At 61.0% G+C, this 21190-nt stretch overlaps 1 protein-coding gene across 1 annotated transcript in view; it reads right to left on the bottom strand.

Annotated features, from left to right (window-relative positions):
- LRP5 (LDL receptor related protein 5) overlaps nt 1-21190 on the bottom strand; it is a 118372-nt gene that overhangs the window by 50866 nt on the left and 46316 nt on the right. Inside the window, exons 4-5 of the mRNA XM_066385798.1 lie at nt 18744-18940; nt 17299-17430 (exon numbers count right to left, since the gene is read on the bottom strand). Coding sequence (XP_066241895.1) covers nt 17299-17430; nt 18744-18940 — 329 coding nt within the window. The remainder of the gene's footprint in view (nt 1-17298; nt 17431-18743; nt 18941-21190) is intronic.

Here is a 21190-nt window from a genome sequence, read left to right on the forward strand (position 1 = left end):
CACAGAGAAGGGCGGCAGGACCACATCCCCACCAACTGGGGGCTCGTGTCAGCAGAAACGGATTCCCTCGCCGTCCGGAGCCCAGAAGTCAAACGTCGAGGTGCCGGCAGGTCGTGCCCCTCCACAGGGTCAGGGGAGGGTCCCTCCTGCCTCTCCCAGCTCCTGGCGGTCCCTGTGTCCCTGGGCTTGTCCGATCTCCGGCCTCCATCTTCCCACGGCCTCCTCCGTGTGTGTCTCTGTCTAAACTTTCCTCTTATAAGGACACCAGTCATTGGATTTCGGCCCACTGTAATCCAGCATGACTTGATCTTAGCTTGAGTACATCTGCAAAGAACTATTTTCCAAGTTAGGTCACGTGTACCAGGTTCCTGGGATTGAAACTGCAACCTTTCAGGGGGACACGAATCAACCCACGACAGGCGGGGGGCGGTGTGCCAGGAGAGGTTTCGTGGAAGGTTCAAGGGCGGGAAGCGTGTGGAGGCCGGAGCACGCCCGGGCCACCAGCGGCCGGCCGGGCAAAGGCGCTGGCCTCCCCACACCCCCCGATCTGAGCCCAGAGGCTGGGTGCCCGCCGAGAGTTTGAGTTGTTGCACAGGCCACAGCTCTTCCCTGAGGGCGTGCTGCGTGCCGGACGCTGGGACAGCTCTGGGCCCATCCCCGTCTGCAGGGAAGCCTGGTGCACACAGCAGGAGCCCAGCGTGGGACAAACACACCACGGGGGAAACAAAAGCCCGGCAGGAAGCCCAGGCCGGTGTCCGCAAGTGGCGACCTCTGGACGGTCCCCGGTCTTCCGACCAGTCTCCAGCAGCGAGCGGCCCGTGCACATTCGCTGCACAAAGGGCTGCGCGGTCAACAGCCTGGCTCTGGGGGCCTCGGCTCTCTCCGTCACCACCACCCAACGCTCTCACTGAGGCCTCCTCCTCGGGCGGGGGTGGAGGGGCTCCTGGCCTCACCCCTCCCTCCCTGCACTCACACACACAGGAAAGCAGGCCCCACCTCCGCCTTGGGGCCACGCACGGGCGACCGGGCACAGGTGTGCGACCGGGCTTCCCCTGCGGACAGGCTTCCCCTGCGGACAGGCTTCCCCTGCGGACAGGGAGCGCAAACACTCCCTCACTTCCCCACGTCACAGAACCATTCCTCACCCCGGCCTGCACAAACACAGGCAGCGAGCCACTGATCTGGCCCACAGGCGGTTTGCTAACCTCCCCCCTCCCCCCCCCCATGAAAAGTATGTGTGACTCGGACAACACTGGGGAGGAAACTCGTAACGGGAGATGGTAACGAGGAAGAGTGGGTCCGGAGGAATGGTCCGTACATCCCACTCAATTTTTCCATAAACCTAAAACGGCTCTCAAAATTAGAGTCTATTCGTTTTTAAAATGTAAAGGCATACTGAGTCCCTGAGAAAACAACCCACCCCTAGGAATAAAGAGGCGAAGACCATAGCACAAACGAATGAAAGAAACAACACAGCAGATACATGTGAAGAACGAGGAACCTCTCGGTACCACGCCCACAGAAGCAAAGGCCGTGGCCCCACCTCAGGGGCGGGGGGGGGGGGGGGGCGGAGAGACTGGTCTAAGGCTCAGTCCGCTGTCACCGTGCCTGCCTGTCCAGGACCGCCGGGGCACATTTCCTGGACGGCAGTGTGGCTCGAGGACCCTCTGACCCAGCAACTTCCCCTCTGAGAACCCAGCCCAACAAGCAGCAGCTAGAAATGCATGTGGGTTATTCCTGGTCACAGAGAGTCATCGTCGCTTCGTGAAAACAGAAAAAGGAAAAAAAAAACACCAACCAACCCAAAGAAAGGATCCTGAGAACAACCTAAGCCCAGCCTGTGGTGGCGCAGTGGACAGAGAGCGTCGACCCGGAACGCTGAGGCCGCCGGTTTGAAACCCTGGACGAGCCCAGTCCAGGCACATACGACAGGTGACAAGCAAGCAATGAACAACTAAAGTGAATCAACGATGAGCTGATACTTGTTGCTCTCCCACCCATTTCTCTCCTCTCTCTGTAAAATCAATAAATAAAACCTTCAAAAAAAATAATAATAAGAGGCCCTGGCTGGTTGGCTCAGTGGTAGATCGTCGGCCCGGCATGTGGAAGTCCCGGGTTCGATTCTTGGTCAGGGCACATAGGAGAAGCGCCCATCTGCTTCTCCACCCTTCCCCCCTTCCTTCCTCTCTGTCTCTCTCTTCCCCTCCCGCAGCCAAGGCTTCATGGGAGCAAAGTTGGCCCGGGCGCTGAGGATGGCTCCATGGTCTCTGCCTCAGGCACTAGAATGGCTCTGGTTGCAACAGAGCAACGCCCCAGATGGGCAGAGCATCGCCCCCTGGTGGGCACGCCGGGTGGATCCCATTCCGGTGCATGCGGGAGCCTGTCTCTCTGCCTCCCGACTTCTCACTTCAGAAAAATACAAAAAAAATAATAAGAAAAACCCGTGAACAATCTCAACGTCCCAGACTACAAAACAATGAAATAAAGACAGACGTTGGGGTGAGGCTCGGGCCATCGCCAGACAGCACCCCGCTCTAGAGCCGGGCCGACATAGGAAAGCCCCTGAAACGGTAAATGAGGGAAGTCAGACACGCCACACGCGCCACGTGAACAAATCTCGCAGAACCCGATCTGGGCAAACGCACGGAAAAAAAAAGAATGACAGGAAACACACCAGCCCCCGAAACAGCAGCTAACTCTGGGGTGGTGAAATTACGGGTTTATTGTTCTCTCCATTCCTTTTTTTTTATGTGTTCCTTTCTACTGGTGAAAACAAATGTTACTTTGTAACAAGAAAGCAAGCCAAGCCTTTAAAATGCAGTCCACCAGTTCATCCTTAGAGGATCCGGAGGTCGAAGTGGGGGGGGGGGAGAGGGTCTGGACTCTTGGGGGACACAGCTTCCTCACTGGGCAGCCTGGGAAGGAATGACCCAGCCCCCCATTAAATTGCCCCTCAGGGACAGCTGTTGTGGCCTCCAGGTTCCGAGCCATGTGGGAGAAAAGAGCAACAGGAGAAAGAAGGAACGGAGGGGGAGGGGGGACCTGAAGCCCCCGCAGCCCAGGAGGGGGAGATCCTGGTGGCAGGCAGCCCAGAGTGGGGGAACCCTGATAGTTCCTCCTGGCTACTCCCCTCCACACCTCAACATGGGGAAGAGAGATTTTTTGCAATGAGTGAAAGCACAGTACATCCCAGGGCATGGACTGACCACATCAGCACAGACGAAAGAGGAAGGATCTCCCAGCCGCCCACCTATCACCATTACCTGGCAGAGTGGGCATCACCACGGGCCCCCCATGAACCTGCCCGGGGGAGGATGAGCCCACCCCGAGGCTGGTACCACCCCAGGATGACATCTTCTATCTACTGGCTTCTTTTCATGCGGGGGACAGATGCGGGGAACAGACCCCCTCCACCTCCCAGACCTCCCACCCCCCATTGCCGGTCCTGCTTCCAGCTCCAGGGTCGCCTTCAGCTTCTCAGCTCCAAGCAGAGCCAACTGCGGCCCCCTCCTGGGCCTGGAGCCGAGCAGGGACGGCCGAGCAGGGAGAGCCGAACAGGGACGGCCAAGCAGGGACGGCCGAGCAGGGACGGCAGAGCAGGGACAGCAGAGCAGGGACGGCCGAGCAGGGACGGCCGAGGAGGGACGGCCGAGGAGGGACGGCAGAGCAGGGACGGCAGAGCAGGGACGGCCGAGCAGGGACGGCCGAGCAGGGACGGCCGAGGAGGGACGGCCGAGGAGGGACGGCAGAGCAGGGACGGCAGAGCAGGGACGGCCGAGCAGGGACGGCCGAGCAGGGACGGCAGAGCAGGGACGGCAGAGCAGGGACAGCAGAGCAGGGACGGCCGAGCAGGGACGGCCGAGGAGGGACGGCCGAGGAGGGACGGCAGAGCAGGGACGGCAGAGCAGGGACGGCCGAGCAGGGACGGCCGAGCAGGGACGGCAGAGCAGGGACGGCAGAGCAGGGACGGCCGAGCAGGGACGGCCGAGCAGGGACGGCCGAGCAGGGACGGCAGAGCAGGGACAGCAGAGCAGGGACGGCCGAGCAGGGACGGCCGAGGAGGGACGGCCGAGGAGGGACGGCAGAGCAGGGACGGCAGAGCAGGGACGGCCGAGCAGGGACGGCCGAGCAGGGACGGCAGAGCAGGGACGGCCGAGCAGGGTCGGCCGAGCAGGGACGGCAGAGCAGGGACGGCAGAGCAGGGGCGGCAGAGCAGGGGCGGCAGAGCAGGGGCGGCCGAGCAGGGACGGCCGAGCAGGGACGGCCGAGCAGAGCAGGGACAGCAGAGCAGGGACGGCAGAGCAGGGATGGCCGAGCAGGGACAGCAGAGCAGGGCCAGCAGAGCAGGGACGGGGACAGCAGAGCAGGGACGGCCGAGCAGGGACAGCCGAGCAGGGACAGCAGAGCAGGGTCGGCCGAGCAGGGCCAGCAGAGCAGGGCCAGCAGAGCAGGGGCCAGCAGAGCAGGGACGGCCGAGCAGGGACGGCCGAGCAGGGACAGCAGAGCAGGGCCAGCAGAGCAGGGGCCAGCAGAGCAGGGACGGCCGAGCAGGGACGGCCGAGCAGGGACAGCAGAGCAGGGACAGCAGAGCAGGGACGGCAGAGCAGGGACGGCCGAGCAGGGACAGCAGAGCAGGGACGTCAGAGCAGGGACAGCCGAGCAGGGACGGCAGAGCAGGGACGGCCGAGCAGGGACGGCAGAGCAGGGACGGCCGAGCAGGGACGGCCGAGCAGGGACGGCAGAGCAGGGACGGCCGAGCAGGGACGGCCGAGCAGGGACGGCCGAGCGGGGACGGCAGAGCGGGGACGGCAGAGCGGGGACGGCCGAGCGGGGACGGCAGAGCAGGCACGGCAGAGCAGGGACGGCCGAGCAGGGACAGCAGAGCAGGGACGGCCGAGCAGGGACGGCCGAGCAGGGACGGCCGAGCAGGGACAGCCGAGCGGGGACGGCAGAGCGGGGACGGCAGAGCGGGGACGGCAGAGCAGGGACAGCCGAGCAGGGACGGCAGAGTGGGGACGGCCGGGGCCCAGCACAGGCTGCCGGCCCCTCTGCAGACTCAGAGGCCGTAAACAGCTCCGCGGCAGGGAGGCCGCCAGCTCAGTTTTGTTTTGTAGCAATTGATTGAGTTTCTTCACGGCCCCCTGGGGTAAGCGGTTGGACAAAAGCTGAGACCGCAGCCCGGCATCCTGGCCCAGGAAACCGCGCCGAGTGACCACAGGGTCACAAGGCACAGAGGAAGTGGCCGGGCCGAGCGCTGGCTCCACTGCAAACCCCGAGGCCCAAGCAGCTGTCCACCCGCATGGCCCACCCCGTGAGCATACAGGAAGGCCGCGGCCGCCACGACTGGACAGGTGCCCTCGCCCGGAGTCTGGCCTCTAAAACAGGGGTTGCCCCTCTGCCCAGGGGTCTGGGGCCGCCAGAGAGCAGTGAGGCCAGTGGCCGCCTGGCGACCTCCCTGCACTCAGACCCTCCCTCCCATCTGTCCCCAGGTGTCAGTCGCTGGCCCGGTCCTCCAGCACCTGCTTTCTCCCGTCCATCAAAGCTGCTGCCCGCCGCCCTGGCAGTACTGCTCAACGGTCACACCCGACTTCAGCCCCGCCCCATTTCCTCACTGAGTGACCTGGACCAAGCCACCTGCCTTCTGCTCCCTCACAGGTAGAACTCAGGTGTGTATAAGGCCCCCCAAGCGACGCTAGGAGGGTCCCCTGACAAAGCCAATGAGCCGCGGAGCCCGAGGTCACAGCCCCAGGGCACGACCCTCCCAATGCCACTAACCACAGACCCGGGGAACCTGTCGAGGCCACGCTCTCCGTTAAGCCGGAGTGAGTTGCGTGCTGAGGTCTCACGTCCCCGGCAGAAGTGGGCTCGAGAGACAGACAGAGGCACCAGCTAAGTGGGGGTGTGTTGGGCAGCGTGAAATCAGGAGGGTGGGCATGGGGGGCTGTAAACAGCCGTGACGCAGGTGAGGGGTGTCCCACCCCTTCTCCAGAGCCCCGGCCCGCGGGAGGAGTCCCGTACACGGCAGTGACTCTCCTGATGACACCCTCTGTCTGGCAGGTCCGGGAGATGCCCCCCAACCCCCACACTTAGGGCCCCCGGCGGTGTGGGGCGGAGGCAGGGCAGACCCTGGGCCAGGCTGCCTGGGTTCAGATCCCCTCTCTACCCCCTTCTCCTGTGGCCTGGCGGGAGCTTGACCACCTGTGTACACAGTCACAGGCCACCCCCCCCACACACACACACAGCTCCTGTCTGCCACACAAACAAGTCCAGGGCTCAGAGGTGTGCCGGCCCGGCAGCCCCTGAGAACGTGACCATCATCGCCCACCCCGCCCCGGGTGGCAGGCGCCCCAATCAGGGGGTGGGCTGAGCCACTCCGTGGGTGTGAAAATGCTCAGAGGGGGGGTGAGCACCAGTGGTTCACACGGTTCCATGGACGAGCAACGCCCTCCACAGTTCACAAGGCGCCTTCAGAGACACGTCGGTGTTTGACCCCCCAGGTCAACGAGCCATCCTGCGTTTTGATGGGGCTGGGGGGGCGGGGGGGGCACAGCCACACTGTGCGGGGGTGAGGCCAGACTCAGACGCCCCGATCCCCACCAAGTCGTGTCCCTGGGTCCCTGGGAGCAGCAAAGAGAGACCTCACCTGGTACAGTCACCAGAACCGCCCTCAACACACCCCCTCGGAGGCGACTGACCCACCAACCGGCTTTCCCAGCACTTTTCCGGGGTCTGAAGTTGCTCCCAGGGGATGCCCGGACCCCTCCCTCTCTTCTTCCCTTCCTCTCTCCCTCTTTCCCTTCCTCCCTCCCTCCTTCCCTTCCTCCCTCCCTCCTTCCTTTCCTCCCTCCCTCCTTCCCTTCCTCCCTGCCCCCCGAAGGGCTGGGGTGTTTGAAGGGAGGTCCGGAGCCAGGGGTAAGGGTGTTCCAGGTAGCGGGTACAGCATGGGCAAAAACAAAGAGCCAGGCGCTTGGAGGAGAGGGGGCGCTGGAAGGAGCAGACAATCCATTTTAATCGGAACAGGAGGTAAAAGGCGGGAAAGACCCTCCTAGGAGTGTCTCTCTGATGACAAACCAGCAGCCCAAGGCATCAGTCCAGCTGGGCCGGGCTCTGGTCACCACCCCCAGGGCACACGGGACTGGAGGTACAGAGGCACCAGGGCACAGTCGGCGGATCCTAGACAGGGCGGGTGCAGCCATCATCCAGTCCAGGGTGAGCACAAGGGACACACAACCCGGCAGGCCCGGGCCGGGGGGGACTTCCCCTGGGCAGCTCGGCCTTCCACCGACACTTAGACCCTGCGAGCCTAGAACCTGACTCCCGCCTGACCTGTGGCCTGTGGTGGCGCAGCGGATAAAGCGTCGACCTGGAAATGCTGAGGTTGCCAGTTCGAAACCCTGGGCTTGCCTGGTCAAGGCACATATGGGAGTTGATGCTTCCAGCTCCTCCCCCCCCCCCGCCCCCGTCTCTCTCTCTCTCTCTCCCTCTCTCTCCTCTCTAAAATGAATAAATAAAATAAAAAAATAAAAATAAGAACTTGACTCCCAAGCGAGAGGGGAGGTTGAGCTCTGGAGACACCTGGGGCCAGGCTGAAGCTGGGCTCAGGCTGCAGGAGCAAGGAGGACCCTGGACAGGCTGGGGGCACAGGGCCCGTGTCAGGAGCGGCTGCGCAGAGCTAGCCGGAACGGGAGGGAGGGCTGTTGGGTCTCAGCCCACGGCCCCAGGATGTCAGCTTTCTCTTTCTAAGAATACGGCATGTTCTCCTCTCCTCCTCCGTTGGCTTTCAAAGTGAGTCTCCAGGCTCAGACAGAAAAGAGCACCTGCTACGCGGTTGCATTTCCGTGACATTCCGGAACAGGTAAAACGAATCCTCGGTGACGGAAGTCAGGACAGCGGCTGCCTCGGGGGGGGGGGGGGGTGTTCTGGGAGGTAGAAAGATTCCGTATCTGAACATGGGCGGTCGTAACACAGATTTAGACAACTGCCGAAGGTAATCCACACATACACCTAGACTCTGAGCTCTTTATTGCCTGGAAGCTATACCTCGATTTCCCAAAAAAAAAAACCAAGTCGAGTTCTCGGGCCTGTCATACCACTTCCCGGGACCGTGCGATCTGCTTTTCTTGCTCTGAAAAATTCACGGTCCACGGCCGAGGACAGCAGCTGCCTTCTGTCTGCGGCGTCCATGCCAATCACAGCCCGGGCGGCGGCGACGCAGACCACAAGGGCCTCCTTTCTTTTCCCTTTGACCTACTTCCCTGATAAGTGACAAGACAGCCAGACTGGGAACAAATGCGCCCCTTATTCCTCAGCCCCGAGCCTCGGCTAATCCGCCCGGACAGACGGACGGATGTGAGGGGCTTTGAGACGTCGTCAGCCAGTTGTCAAGTCTGCCCGTCCGCCGACAGTGACGCCTCTGTTCCCCCCACCCCACCCCGCCCCCGCCCCCGCCGCCTGGGCTGGCCACATCCTCGCGCCCGTCTTTTTGTTTCCTGTCCCGGCGAACATCTGTTAAAACGACTCCTCGGTGAGGTGGGGCAGGCGACCCGTAAATCACGAAGTCAAAGCTTCCCGCCTGCCCGGGGTGGGGGCAGGGGCGGGGGACAGAGAACCGGCCCCAGCACAGCCAGGCCACCCTGGGCAGTAAGCCACACAGCCTGGATGGATACTCCCACGAGCCACCTGCTCAGGTCACTCAGGCTCGGGGCGGGGGGTGGGGGGGTGCACTGCCCAGAAGCCCCCAGCAAGGAGGAATGCGTGAGGACAAGAGTCAAAACAGGGGGCACGTGGTCCCAGAAGGAGCGGGGCGGCTGCCAGGGCTGGAGCGAGGGGAGGGCAGGCTCCCTCGGACGCTGGCGCTAACTCCCAAATAAGGCCCCGCGGCTGCCGTTTTTAGTCCATTCCACATAATTGGAAAAACACGGGGAAACCAAAGCCAGCTGGGCGCCTCGGTGGGTCTGAGCGGGGCGGCTGCTGCAGGGGGGCGGGGAGGCCCAGCGGGAGGGCCCCTCGCAGGCCAGCGTCAGGGGACGAGAGTGCCCGGGGCACCCGCAGGTCTCCCAGAGCCCCTGGCAGAGCGGGGCTGCCTGCAGGGGCTCCTCTCGTCTCAGCCCGCGGGACCCGCCCCAAGGCCGGGGCAGGAGAGGCTGGAGGACCTGGGACAAGGCACCCCTGAGCCCCGTGCCCTGTCTGCACGGACCCCACACGGGCATCCCGACGACAGGTCACACGGAGCTCCTCCTCTGCCCGCCCAGTCGTGGTCAGGGGGAGTTACTCCGCTCTCCAGCCCCGCTCCGCCGGTGCTTGGCAGCGAGAGGGCGCCCCCCCATTCCGTCCTGCCCTTCTAGGGGGCTGCTGGCACACCCTTGGGATTTCATATCCCACCCCCCAATATGGGGATCAAGCATCCTCACTATCCCAGCCCTTTCCTTGGGGAAAGGCATGGATCCTCTGTTAGAGGGCTGGCTTTCATTTACTCAAAGTCAGGAAAAAATAGGATTCTCACATGTGACAAAAATTCCTTTTTCAACTCCATGAAGCAGCAGCCTGGAGTGAAAGCCCCAGGAATCTGAAAGTCCTGCCTCTCCTCCCCCCCACCCCACCCCGCAAGGCCCTGGCTTCAAATCCTGAGATGTCTCCGCTGTGCCCACGGTCCTGGACCCACCGCTTGTCAGCCCGCCTTGGGCACCTGTCACCTGCAGATTCAGCCCTCCACCTCCCACACCCGCTTCCTGTGGTAGAGAACTGGGCGGGGCTGGGGAACCCGGATGTGTGACATGAAGGGTCTGAGGAACTCCAACACAGCCAGTCCCCTGCCCTCGAACCCAAATCCCACCCAGCCCAATGCCAGCCTTCATCCCATGGGAAATCACATGCTCAGCACACCTGGGACACACACCTCGCCCCTCTGCCCGTCACCCACCAGCCGTGGCCGGAGGGTGCCCCCACCTCCCCACACACCCCCCACCCCCCAGCGCTTCTCGGTGCCACCTGGCTTCTGTATCTACATCTGCTTCCAGACACACAGGGAGGATTCGCTCTCCTGGCATCAAACCAGACTGCTGGCCTGGCTCCAAGTTCAAGTTCAAATTCAAGCACAGCTTGGGCCTGACCTGTGGTGGCGCAGTGGATAAAGCGTCGACCTGGAACGCTGAGGTCGCCAGTTCAAAACCCTGCACTTGTCTGGTCAACGCACATATGGGAGTTGATGCTTCCTGCTCCTCCCCCTTTCTCTCTCTCTCTCTCTCTCTCTCTCTTCTCTAAAATGAATAATAAAAAAAAAAGAATAAATTCAAGCACAACTTGTATTTGTTGGGCAGCCAGGCCTTCCTCCCAACAAACCCACAAGCCAGGTACTGTGACCACTTCTATTGACAGGTGAGGAAACTGAGGCACCAAGAGTCTGAGTCGTGCCTGACTGGGCAGTGGCTCAGTGGATAGAGCGTCGGACTGGGATGCAGAAGACCCAGGTTCGAGACCCCGAGGTCGCCAGCTTGAGCTAGGGCTCATCTGGTTTGAGCAAAAGCTCACCAGCTTGAGCCCAAGGTCGCTGGCTGGAGCAAGAAGTCACTCAGTCTGCTGAAGGCCCGCGGTCAAGGCACATATGAGAAATCAATCAATGAACTAAGGTGCTGCAACGCGCAACGGAAAAGTAATGATTGATGCTTCTCATCTCTCCATTCCTGTCTGTCTGTCCCTGTCTATCCCTCTCTGACTCTCTCTCTGTCTCTGTAAAAAAAGAGTCTGAGTCGTTCTCCAAAGACCGCGCAGCCCCAGGAGGAGTTACAGTAACATAAACGACAGCCAGGTGTGGAAAGCTGTTACACCACTGAAGATGAGGTGCCCTAAACTCCAGATGTACTGGAGACCCCGTTTCCTCAGTGCCACAAACCCAGCAGGCTCTCCATGGCCCAGCGCCAGGCCACCTTCCCTGGACATCGCTTCCGACGCCTCCCTTCTGGGAGAGGGGACGCCACCCCTGCACAGCCTCCCTCTCCATTTCTGTCTTCCTCCAGCCCAGGGCCCCCTCCAAGCCCTCACTGGGTGTGGTCTTGGCTCCTCAGCCCCCTGGGACTCTGGACCTCGCCGATTCCACAGCCAAGAGGAGACCCCCCCCAGACTACCCCGGGGCCTCCTTTGGTGGACCCTGAATTCCATCCCCTCGGTGGAGGCCCCTGGGCCACGGAAGTGGCCGCTGGAGCTGGACCCTGAATTCCATGCCCTCGGTGGATGCCCCTGGGCCACGGAAGTGGCCCCTGGAGCTGGACCCTGAATTCCACCCCCTCGGTGGAGGCCCCTGGGCCATGGAAGTGGCCGCTGGAGCTGGACCCTGAATTCCACCCCCTCAGTGGAGGCCCCTGGGCCACGGAAGTGGCCGCTGGAGCTGGACCCTGAATTCCACCCCCTCGGTGGAGGCCCCTGGGCCACGGAAGCGGCCCCTGGAGCTGGACCCTGAATTCCATCCCCTCAGTGGAGGCCCCTGGGCCACGGAAGCGGCCCCTGGAGCTGGACCCTGAATTCCACCCCCTCAGTGGAGGCCCCTGGGCCATGGAAGCGGCCCCTGGAGCTGGACCCTGAGTTCCACCCCCTCGGTGGAGGCCCCTGGGCCACGGAAGCGGCCCCTGGAGCTGGACCCTGAGTTCCATCCCCTCGGTGGAGGCCCCTGGGCCACGGAAGTGGCCGCTGGAGCTGGGAGCCTGAATTCCACCCCCTCGGTGGAGGCCCCTGGGCCACGGAAGCGGCCCCTGGAGCTGGACTCTGAGTTCCATCCCCTCGGTGGAGGCCCCTGGGCCACGGAAGTGGCCGCTGGAGCTGGACCCTGAATTCCACCCCCTCGGTGGAGGCCCCTGGGCCACGGAAGCGGCCCCTGGAGCTGGGAGCCCTCCCTGGGTTTCGCCCACCGGGACTCAGAGCCCCGCCGTCAGCAGCGACACTGAACAGGAGTCGGTGTTTCATTCTCTTCCTTTCCCCTTGCGTCACCAGCTACAGCTACCCTCCAGGACACCTTCACAGTCGGTGCCCTGCACGTCACGGCAACTCAAAAGCCCACATTCCACGTATAATCCGTCCCCTGGAACGCAGAAGCGTCCACGCCGGTGAACACTGGCCGCCTGGCCGGACACACACGGCCAGGGAACCAGCGCCGGCGCTTGGGACAGGGTGACGGCTTTTTAATCAAACTTCTGCCTTCCACGTCCTCTTCTGTGGCAAAGACTGAAAACTGGCGGGGGCAGGAGAAGTCACACAGACAGCCCCAGGGCGCAGGAGGGGGCCTGCTCTCCGTGCGCGGAAGCCCTCAGCCTGTCTCTGACTTGTTGGCTTCCAGACAGACAGAAAGTCCTCCAGGGACAGAATCCGTTTCTCACACACGCCCTGTGTCCCTCTGAGTTAAGGAATACGACGATATTTCAGAACAATCTTGAATTTCTAGAAAGCCCCCTAGGAGAAACGCTTCTGAAAAGCCTCTGGGATTTTTTTCTCAACTCAAACTAAGACTTTCAGAGAAACTCTGTTCAGCCTTTTACATCTCAGCCCCCCCCCCCCCGCCCCGGCCCCCAGAGCCCAACCGTCTCCAGAACCAGCCAGTGCTTTACTGGGAATCTGGTAAAAGCACCCAACTCAGCGTCACATTCTCATGCAAAGCAGGACTCCCCCCTTTCCCTATCGTCTCCCGGGGAGCCCGTCCCTCCTGGTAAAAAGACCCCCCAGACAGGGCATCTGGAGAGAAGGTACAAAGACGCAGGCTCAGTGTAAAAACGTCCCTGAACGGCCTCTGTGCAGCCACCCCCCACCCCCGCTAGGCCACCCCCACCCAGACTGGCCCCTCGGATGACGACGAAAACGTGTTTTTTCTGTGCACTTGGCATTCTCCAACCGATTATCTTTCTGTAAGTGTCCTTGACAGCGGGGAGGAGAAGGTGGCCCTGCGCAGCGGAATCCTGGGGGAATCTTCTGGCTTGCTGTCCCCGCTGAAGGAGTCTGGGAGCCACGGGTCAGCTACCGACTCCCCCCTACACACACACAGCTTCCCGCAGGACGGCCAGCCTCTGCTGCCAATCCACCAGGTCCACCCACAGGTGTCACTGTCAGCTCCCCACCAAAAAGCTTCTGCTCCCCCAATGCCACTTCCTCCAGGAAGCCCTCCCATGCCAGGCTGCCTCCTCTATTCTGCCCCCTGTGTATGCCCTCCCCCACCCCACGCCTGCAGCAGAGGGGGGATGTGGAGATGCACATTTAACATTTGCAGAAAGACCGCAATGTCCTGCAAAGAGCTCAGCCACAGACCCTAGGGGGACGCCAGGGCTCAGCGGCTCCAACTACCTACTGGAATGCTGGGAACCACCAGCAAGGAGACAGGAGTCCAGGGGAGCCCACAACCCCTGCCTACTCTGGAGGGAAAAGAAATCAGCCCTCCCCCAGGGGGTGGGAGGACCCTGGACCATGGAGGCAAACCCAGGCCTGCAGCAGACCTGCCTCGCTCCCTCGAGCCCTACGAGACAACGAGACACCAGCGGCATGAATGGTGGCCGTGGCTGTCGAATACTGTGCACCTGCTTCGTGCTGGGCACTCCGCCCAGAGCATTCGATTCCCGTTAACACACCGGGTGCTCCACAGCCCCCTTGGGCAGGGGGTGGTCTGTGATGAGGAAGAGCCGCACAGAGTGACAAGGCCCCAGACACCGTCCGCCCCCAAGAGGACCAATAGTACTCTGCACCCTAGGGAGGCCTGGGCAAGTCTTTTCTGGAACTCCAGGCTTCTAACCAGCTTTGCAACTTCACTGGGCCGTGACTGTGGGATCCTAGGAGGGTGCACACCCCATTCCTGGAATTCTAATGCGTGAAGGAGCCTCACAGGGCCCCTTCACAAAAGCTGCCTGCCCTGGTCCCCCATCAGGGCATGGTATCTGACAGGCACTTTTGCACAATCCATCTTTGGGGGAGGTGGGGAGTTGTGTCAATCACTCCCTGTCCACCCCCCCAATGTCCATATGCAGCCTAACTCCAAACACCCCACGTGGACAGAGGTGGCGACCAAGCCTGCTTCCAACCACACCCATCCCTCTTCCAGAGCAGACATCACAAACCGATCCAACACAGCGCCCGCTCGAGCAGGCATCACCAATCAATGCAGCAACAGACACCAGCTCCAGGTCCCTCTCAGTCCAGGGCCAGGCCCAAGCCGGCCCTCTCCCAGCAGCACGACTCCGAAACAGCAAAAACAGAAAGAGGACAGAAATGCCCGACAGGGGAAGAGGGTTCAAAGGTACGTCCACTTAGTAAAATACTCCACAGGCATCACGAACTCACGTGTTTTTTTTTGTTTGTTTGTTTTTTTACAGAGGCAGAGATAGACAGGGACAGACAGGAACGGAGAGAGATGAGAAGCATCAATCATCAGTTTTTCGTTGCGTGCTGCGACTTCTTAGTTGTTCATTGATTGCTTTCTCACATGTACCTTGACCGCGGGCCTTCAGCAGACCGAGTAACCCCCTGCTGGAGCCAGTGACCTTGGGTCTAAAGTGGTGAGCTCTTTGCTCAAGCCAGATGAGCCCGCGCTCAAGCTGGCGACCTCGGGGTCTCGAACCTGGGTCCTTCGGCATCCCAGTCCGACGCTCTATCCACTGCGCCACCACCTGGTCAGGCACGTTTTTTGAAACACACAGACAAACTGCAAAGGCTTCCGAAGTCCAGCCCAAGTCCAGCCCAGCAAGCCGCACAGACGCACAGAGAGCAGAGGCACACTGAAAGGGCAGCCGTCTATCTCCCGACTCCTTTCAGATTCTCAGCGCCCCAGGCAGGACCGGCTGCACCCTCCACAGAGACGCCTGCGACATGGAAAGTCAGGGGCCCCCTGGCTCAAAAATTATTCAACATTTCAAGTCAGCAACAACGGAGCACCACACCCCCCACCCCCGGTGGAGCTTTCGAGACACGGGCACCGTCCTCATCTGGGCAGGGGCACCCACACACTCTGGAAGGGAGGTGGCCCGGGACCCGCCCCCACCAGGGCCAGGCCACAAGACACGGGCTGTGGATCACTTCTCTCCGAGACAGAGGCAGCAGCCAACCCAAGCCCCTGGGAGACAGGAGGCCCCGCCTTGTAGAACCTGCTCTGTCACCTGCTGTGGGTAAGGCCAGGCAGACGACCTCCCTTCAGCTTTCTCGTATGTAAAATAACAGCATGGATCCAAACTGGTCATGAGGCTACCATTCACCCTTAACCTGCTTAGTCCGAACCCCTGGTATTGCTGAGCTGCTCAGGGCAACACACCTGGTCCTCCTGGACCCTGGGCCCAACTTCTCTCCCAGGACCTCAGAGGCCAAGGTGATAAACAGCTGAGGGCCCAGAAGTGACAGAAGAGGCGGACTTCCAACACACACACACACACACACACACACACACACACACACACACGAGGCGGACTTCCAACACACACACACACACACACACACACACACACACACACAGAGGCGGACTTCCAACACACACACACACACACACACACACACACACACACACACAAGAGGCGGACTTCCAACACACACACACACACACACACACACACACACATACACACACACACACACACACACACACAAGAGGCGGACTTCCAACACACACACACACACACACACACAAGAGGCGGACTTCCAACACACACACACACACACACACACACACACAGTTTTTTCTATTTTCTTATTCTTTTTTTTTTTTAATTGAATTCAGAGAGGGTAAAGGGGAGAGAGGGAGACAGAAACATCCACCTGTTTCTGGATGTGCCTGGCCAAGGATCGAACCGGCCACCTCTGCATTGCAGGACGATGCTCCAAACAACAGAGCCGTCCGGCCCGGGCACGCTCTCCCCTTTCGAACACACCAAACCGTTGACCGGGCTCACTGCTGTTGTGGGTCCTCCCCGCCCGCCCCAACCCCAGCCCTGGAGCGTGAGTGGCAGGCGCCAGGCCTCCGGTCTGTGCCGCTCACTGCGGGACCCTCCCATGCCCAGGACCGGAGCCCAGCACACAGCACGCGCTCAGCGAACGCCTGTGGGATAAATGCACGAGATGCGGTTCCAACAGTTTCTAAAGCAAGCTCTTAGTGGCTGGGAACCTACTTTAAAACAACTGTGTGGACTGAGCCCACCTCGCCCCCGTTCCCACACAGTGTCCTGTCCTCTTAACAGTGGCCTGTCTCACTGCACAAGACCCTCCCCTAGTCACCTAGGAAGATGAGGCCCTTCGTGGGGGACGTCGCGGGGGCCAGCGCACTACACAGCCAACAGACCGCTTGGTGTGACAGCCACGTCTTCACAGAAGCATAAAGCCCCACCCCCAGCATGACCACAGGACCGCCCACAGGAGGAGGACCAGGAACCCAGCCTGGGTCGGACCCAGGCGCTCCGGCAGCAGGTGGCAGGCTGGCAGCCACGGGCAGAGGGTAGAGAGCATGTCTAGTGAGCCGTCCACCTCAGACCCTGCCCCACAGAACACCCCCCTACCGGGACCCGTGGTCCAAGCCAGCCCACCCAGGAGGGCCCCCGCCACCCTCCCTGCGCTCCCCCAGACTGAGACTGGGCCCAGGGGCGGCTGCGTCCTTCCTCTCTCCCTGCGCCCTCACTGGCCAGGCCCGAGTCGGCCCGGTGCTGCCTGCCTGGTGGTGCCGGGCCCGAGGCGTCCCCAGGGACCGGCCGACTCCTGGACTTGCCCCGTTTCCAGTACAGCACACCCTGAACCTGAACCCGCCACCCGGAAAAACAAGAGGCTCGGACACCACTGCAGAGACGGGGTGACCCCTCATTAAACATGATCACAGTCTGAGCGCTGGACGCACAGGTGCCTGAGACCGAAGGGGGAGAATAGCCAGGGGGGACCTCCGTCCCTCAGCAAAGGAAAAGAACAGGGTGTGGGGAGAGACCAACCGAATTCGCACGGGAAACACGCCCAGGGGGAGCACGGTCACACCCTCCGTTTCCGGGGGTGGGGGTGGGGGTGGGGGTGGGGGTGACACGGCCCGAGGACCCCACGGGCGGGCAGACAGACAGGTCGCACCCTCTGTTTCCCCGGGGGGGGGATGACACGGCCCGAGGACCCCACGGGTGGGCGGGCAGACAGGTCACACCCTCCGTTTCCGGGGGTGGGGGTGGGGGTGACACGGCCCGAGGACCCCACGGGCAGGCGGGCAGACAGGTCGCACCCTCTGTTTCCCCGGGGCGGGTGACATGGACTGAGGACCCCACGGGCGGGCAGGTGAGCAGACAGCCTCCCGCCGGGCAGCCCCGGGCAGCGCGGGCGTCTCACCTGCCTTGCACGTCTTGCCGTTGTCCTGGAGCTGCACGCCGGTGGGGCAGGCGCACGTGTAGAAAGGCTCGCTCGGGGACAGCAGGCACAGGTGGGAGCAGCCGCCATTGTCCTCCTCACACTGCGTGTGAACTGCGGAAAGTGGGACAGGCTGAGAGCAGGTTCGAGAACAGGGCCCTCGAATCCCCTCCCCCCCACCTGTTTCCAAACAAGCAAGCAGGACCCCACACCTCCCTGTCCCCTGAGAATCCCAGTGTGTCCCTCTGCCCAAACGCCATCCTCCCGTGGCATCGGGCCGTCCCCCCATCGGCCCTCGCTGCTGACCCCCGCCATGCCCAGCCTTCAGCTTCATCGGTTCCCCTCACTTCTCCCAGCCAGCCTCACAGCCCAGGTGTGGGCATCCTCCCGCCCTGCCTCCGGCCCCCCAGCTCCTATAACGAGAGGTCCTCATCTCCTTCAGGGCCTCACAAAGGACCCCTCCTCCAGGAAGGCCACCATCCGCCTTCCCCAGCAGGATCTCAGAACCTGCCATGGGGTTAATGATGGGCACGCCTGAGAGGGTGGGTTCCTGAGGCAAAGGCCTGTCTTATCTTTGCAACACGCCTGGACCCCCCAGGCTCTGCACCAATGCTTGGTGACCACCCCTGCACACAGGGCTGAGCCCCTCGGTCCCTCGGTATGGATGGCAACGTTTCCATTCTCCCAAGCCCTTCCACAATCAAGGTGCCTCCAAACTGAACAAATACTTCTGGGATCTCACTCTGGCCAGGGCAGGGGGGCGCAGGACCCCTGTCATGTTAACTAGAGACGGTGTCTCTACCCTCCCTGCTGCCGCCGTGGGTGTGTGTGGGGGCCGCTCCGAGTGTGGACGTCTAAGGACCATATGTTCACCAGGAAACAAACTCCAGACAGCCTCCCTTCCCCTGGGTGCTGAAAACAGGTACCCCTGGGTCCCCACTCTTAAGCTGAAAGTTTGAACCTTCTACAAAGCACTGTGGTCAGAAACCTCCGCCCGGTTCCCATGGAAACAGGCAAGCCCAGGGCCCGGGGCCCACAGGCTGCCTGTCACAAGAGCCCGCGCATTTCAAGGTCTTTCCCATCAGGGATCCCCACCACGACCCTCTGGGGACCCTAGACTGAGAACCTCACCCAGCTCAGAGTCGATTTTCATTAATACATAGGTAACTTCCCCTGGGCCTTGAGAACGGGGCAAGCACCCTCAGGGACCTCGCTGCCCCCTCCGAAGACAGCTGGAGCAGGGGGGCCCCCCGCCGCCCAAAGCAGCCCCCAGCCCAGCTCTACAGATGGCCCCGGGCCCCGCCCCAGCCCCCCTCCCAGGCACGTGACACAGCTCCCTCTGCTGGAGCAAGCCCCTCCTTTTCCTCCCCTAGCCGGGGGGTGCCCCCCCCAGGGGAAGATGCCAGCCGCCCCCTCCACCGACTCACAGTAAGGCTGCCGCTCAGAGCTGAGCACCTGGATGTCCATGGGCGAGTAGAGGGCACGGAGGATCTCCTTGCGCTTCTCCCCGGTCCTCTTGTTACAGGCGTGGATGGAGCGGGTCTGCCAGTCGGTCCAGTACAGGGTGTCCCCGGACAGCGTCAGGGCAAAGGGGTGCGTCAAGCTGCCCTCCACCACCTTCTGCCTGCAGGCGCGGGGGGCAGAGGAGAAGCCATCAGGGCCCCGCGGTCCCTTGGCATCCAGCTTTCAAAGAGTTTCACCATCTCTGCTGACCCGTTTACACAACCCTGGACAACAGTAACTGTGACAGAGCGGGGTGACACCAGAAAACGAGCCAGGAGCCCTCTCCCGGGGTGTGCAGGGCACCTTCCAGACCCTGCCAGCCTCCCACCACTCCTGACAGTGACACAGAGACGCCACACATCCAGCTCTTCCCTTTCCAACCTCTTTCTTTTTTCTTTTTTTTTTTAGTGAGAGAGACAGAAGGGAAAGAGAAGCATCACTCCATAGTTGCAGCACTTTAGTTATTCATTAATTGCTTCTCACATGCGCCTTGACAAGGGGGTCCCCAGCCAAGCCAGTGACCACTTGCTCAAGCCAGCGACCTTTGGGCTCAAGCCAGCGACCTTTGGGCTCAAGCCAGCGACCATGGGGTCATGTCGATGATCCCACACTCAAGCTGGCGACCTCGGGGTTTTGAACCTGGGACTTCAGTGTCCCAGGGTCAATGTTCTACCCACTGTGCCACCACCGGTCAGGCCCAACCCATTCCTAACTGGCTACTGGCAAAGTGCCCCACACAGGAAGAAGAAAAATTGGCAAGGAGAAAGTCACACACCTGGGGACAAGCACACCTGTCCGGCCCTGAAGTTCTAACAACTGAATACAGACCAGACCAAATGGACTTGGTCATCCCTACTGTGCCCAAAATGTGTAACATCAGAGTAAATTAAACTTGAGAACAACACAAGAAAAAGCCCTTCTATGTATTTATGACACCCAGCAAACCAGAACAGCCCTTACATATCGTGTGTGATCATCTCAGTAGGGACACTCCCCCCACACAAGGCTCCCCGAGGTGGGCTGGGGGTGGGTGGTCACCACCACGTCCCCAGCCCCTGGTATAGCACCTAGGAGAGTGAAAGGGTCACCCAAAACCACACACTCATGCCCTTCCATGATCTCACCTGACATCACTTGTTTTCTTTTTAACATTTTTTTTTTTATTAATTGACTTTAGAGAGCGGTGGGGAGAGACAGAAACACAGATCTGTTCCTGCAAGTGCCCTGACTGGGGACCAAACCAACCACCTCTGTGCTTCGGGACGACCCTCTAACCCAGTGGTCCCCAACCTTTTTTTGGGCCACGGACCGGTTTAATGTCAGAAAATATTTTCACGGACTGGCCTTTAGGGTGGGACAGATAAATGTATCACGTGACCGAGACAAGCGTCAAGAGTGAGTCTTAGACGGATGTAACAGAGGGAATCTGGTCATTTAAAAAAAATAAAACATCATTCAGACTTAAATATAAATAATACAAAAATAATGTAAGTTATTTATTCTTCCTCTGCGGACCAGTACCGGTCCGCGGCCCAGGGGTTGGGGACCAGTGCTCTAACCAACTGAGCTATCCGGCCTGGGCTCTTTTTTTGTCTTCTTGATGTCACTGTTAGAAACAACGCATTGAGGTAAAATTCCCATAACGCAAAATTAGCCGCTCGGAAGGGAACGACGTGGTGCTTGTGCAGCACTGGGCAACCTCTGCCTCCATCGAGTTCCGAACATTCCCATCGCGCCACGGGAAAACCCAACCCCACGCGGCGGCCGCTCCCCATCTCTCCTCCCTACCCCCCCGCCTCCCGCCCTGGCAGCCACCAATCTGCTCTGTCTCTGGGGATTAGCCCCATCTGGCCATTTCAATATGTGGGATCCTACAGAACGTGGTCTTCTGCGCCTGGCTTCAAGGTGCGTCCCCGGAGCCCGTGTCAGCGCCTCCTTCCTTTCTGAGGCCAAGGAATATTCTCTGGTGCCGAAAGCACGCATATGGCTTATCCACTCATCCATTCACCTGTGAGTGGACACCTGGGTTGCTCTCACCTTTCGGCTACTGTGGCTAGTGCTGCCATGGATATTCGCGTGTGTAAGGATTTATCTCAGTACCGACTTTCAAATCTTTGGGTTTGTCCCAGGAGCGGAATTGCAGGGATCGTATGTTAATTCAATGTTTACATTCCTAGGAACCACCCAATTTTTCCATGCTGTTGCCAGTGTTTGATCAGAAAAGCCAGAGACCCCCTCATTTTGGGGGGCTGCTCCACCACCCCAGAGGCCCCAGGGAGGAAGCTGAAGCTCGCCCACCCTCACCCCTCCTCTCGGGACAGCGCCTCCCCTCAGGGGGGCAGCTCCAGCCTTGCTCCCTCTGCCTCCTGTT

This window comes from Saccopteryx leptura, chromosome 1, assembly GCF_036850995.1.
Source record: "Saccopteryx leptura isolate mSacLep1 chromosome 1, mSacLep1_pri_phased_curated, whole genome shotgun sequence".
NCBI lineage: Eukaryota > Metazoa > Chordata > Mammalia > Chiroptera > Emballonuridae > Saccopteryx > Saccopteryx leptura.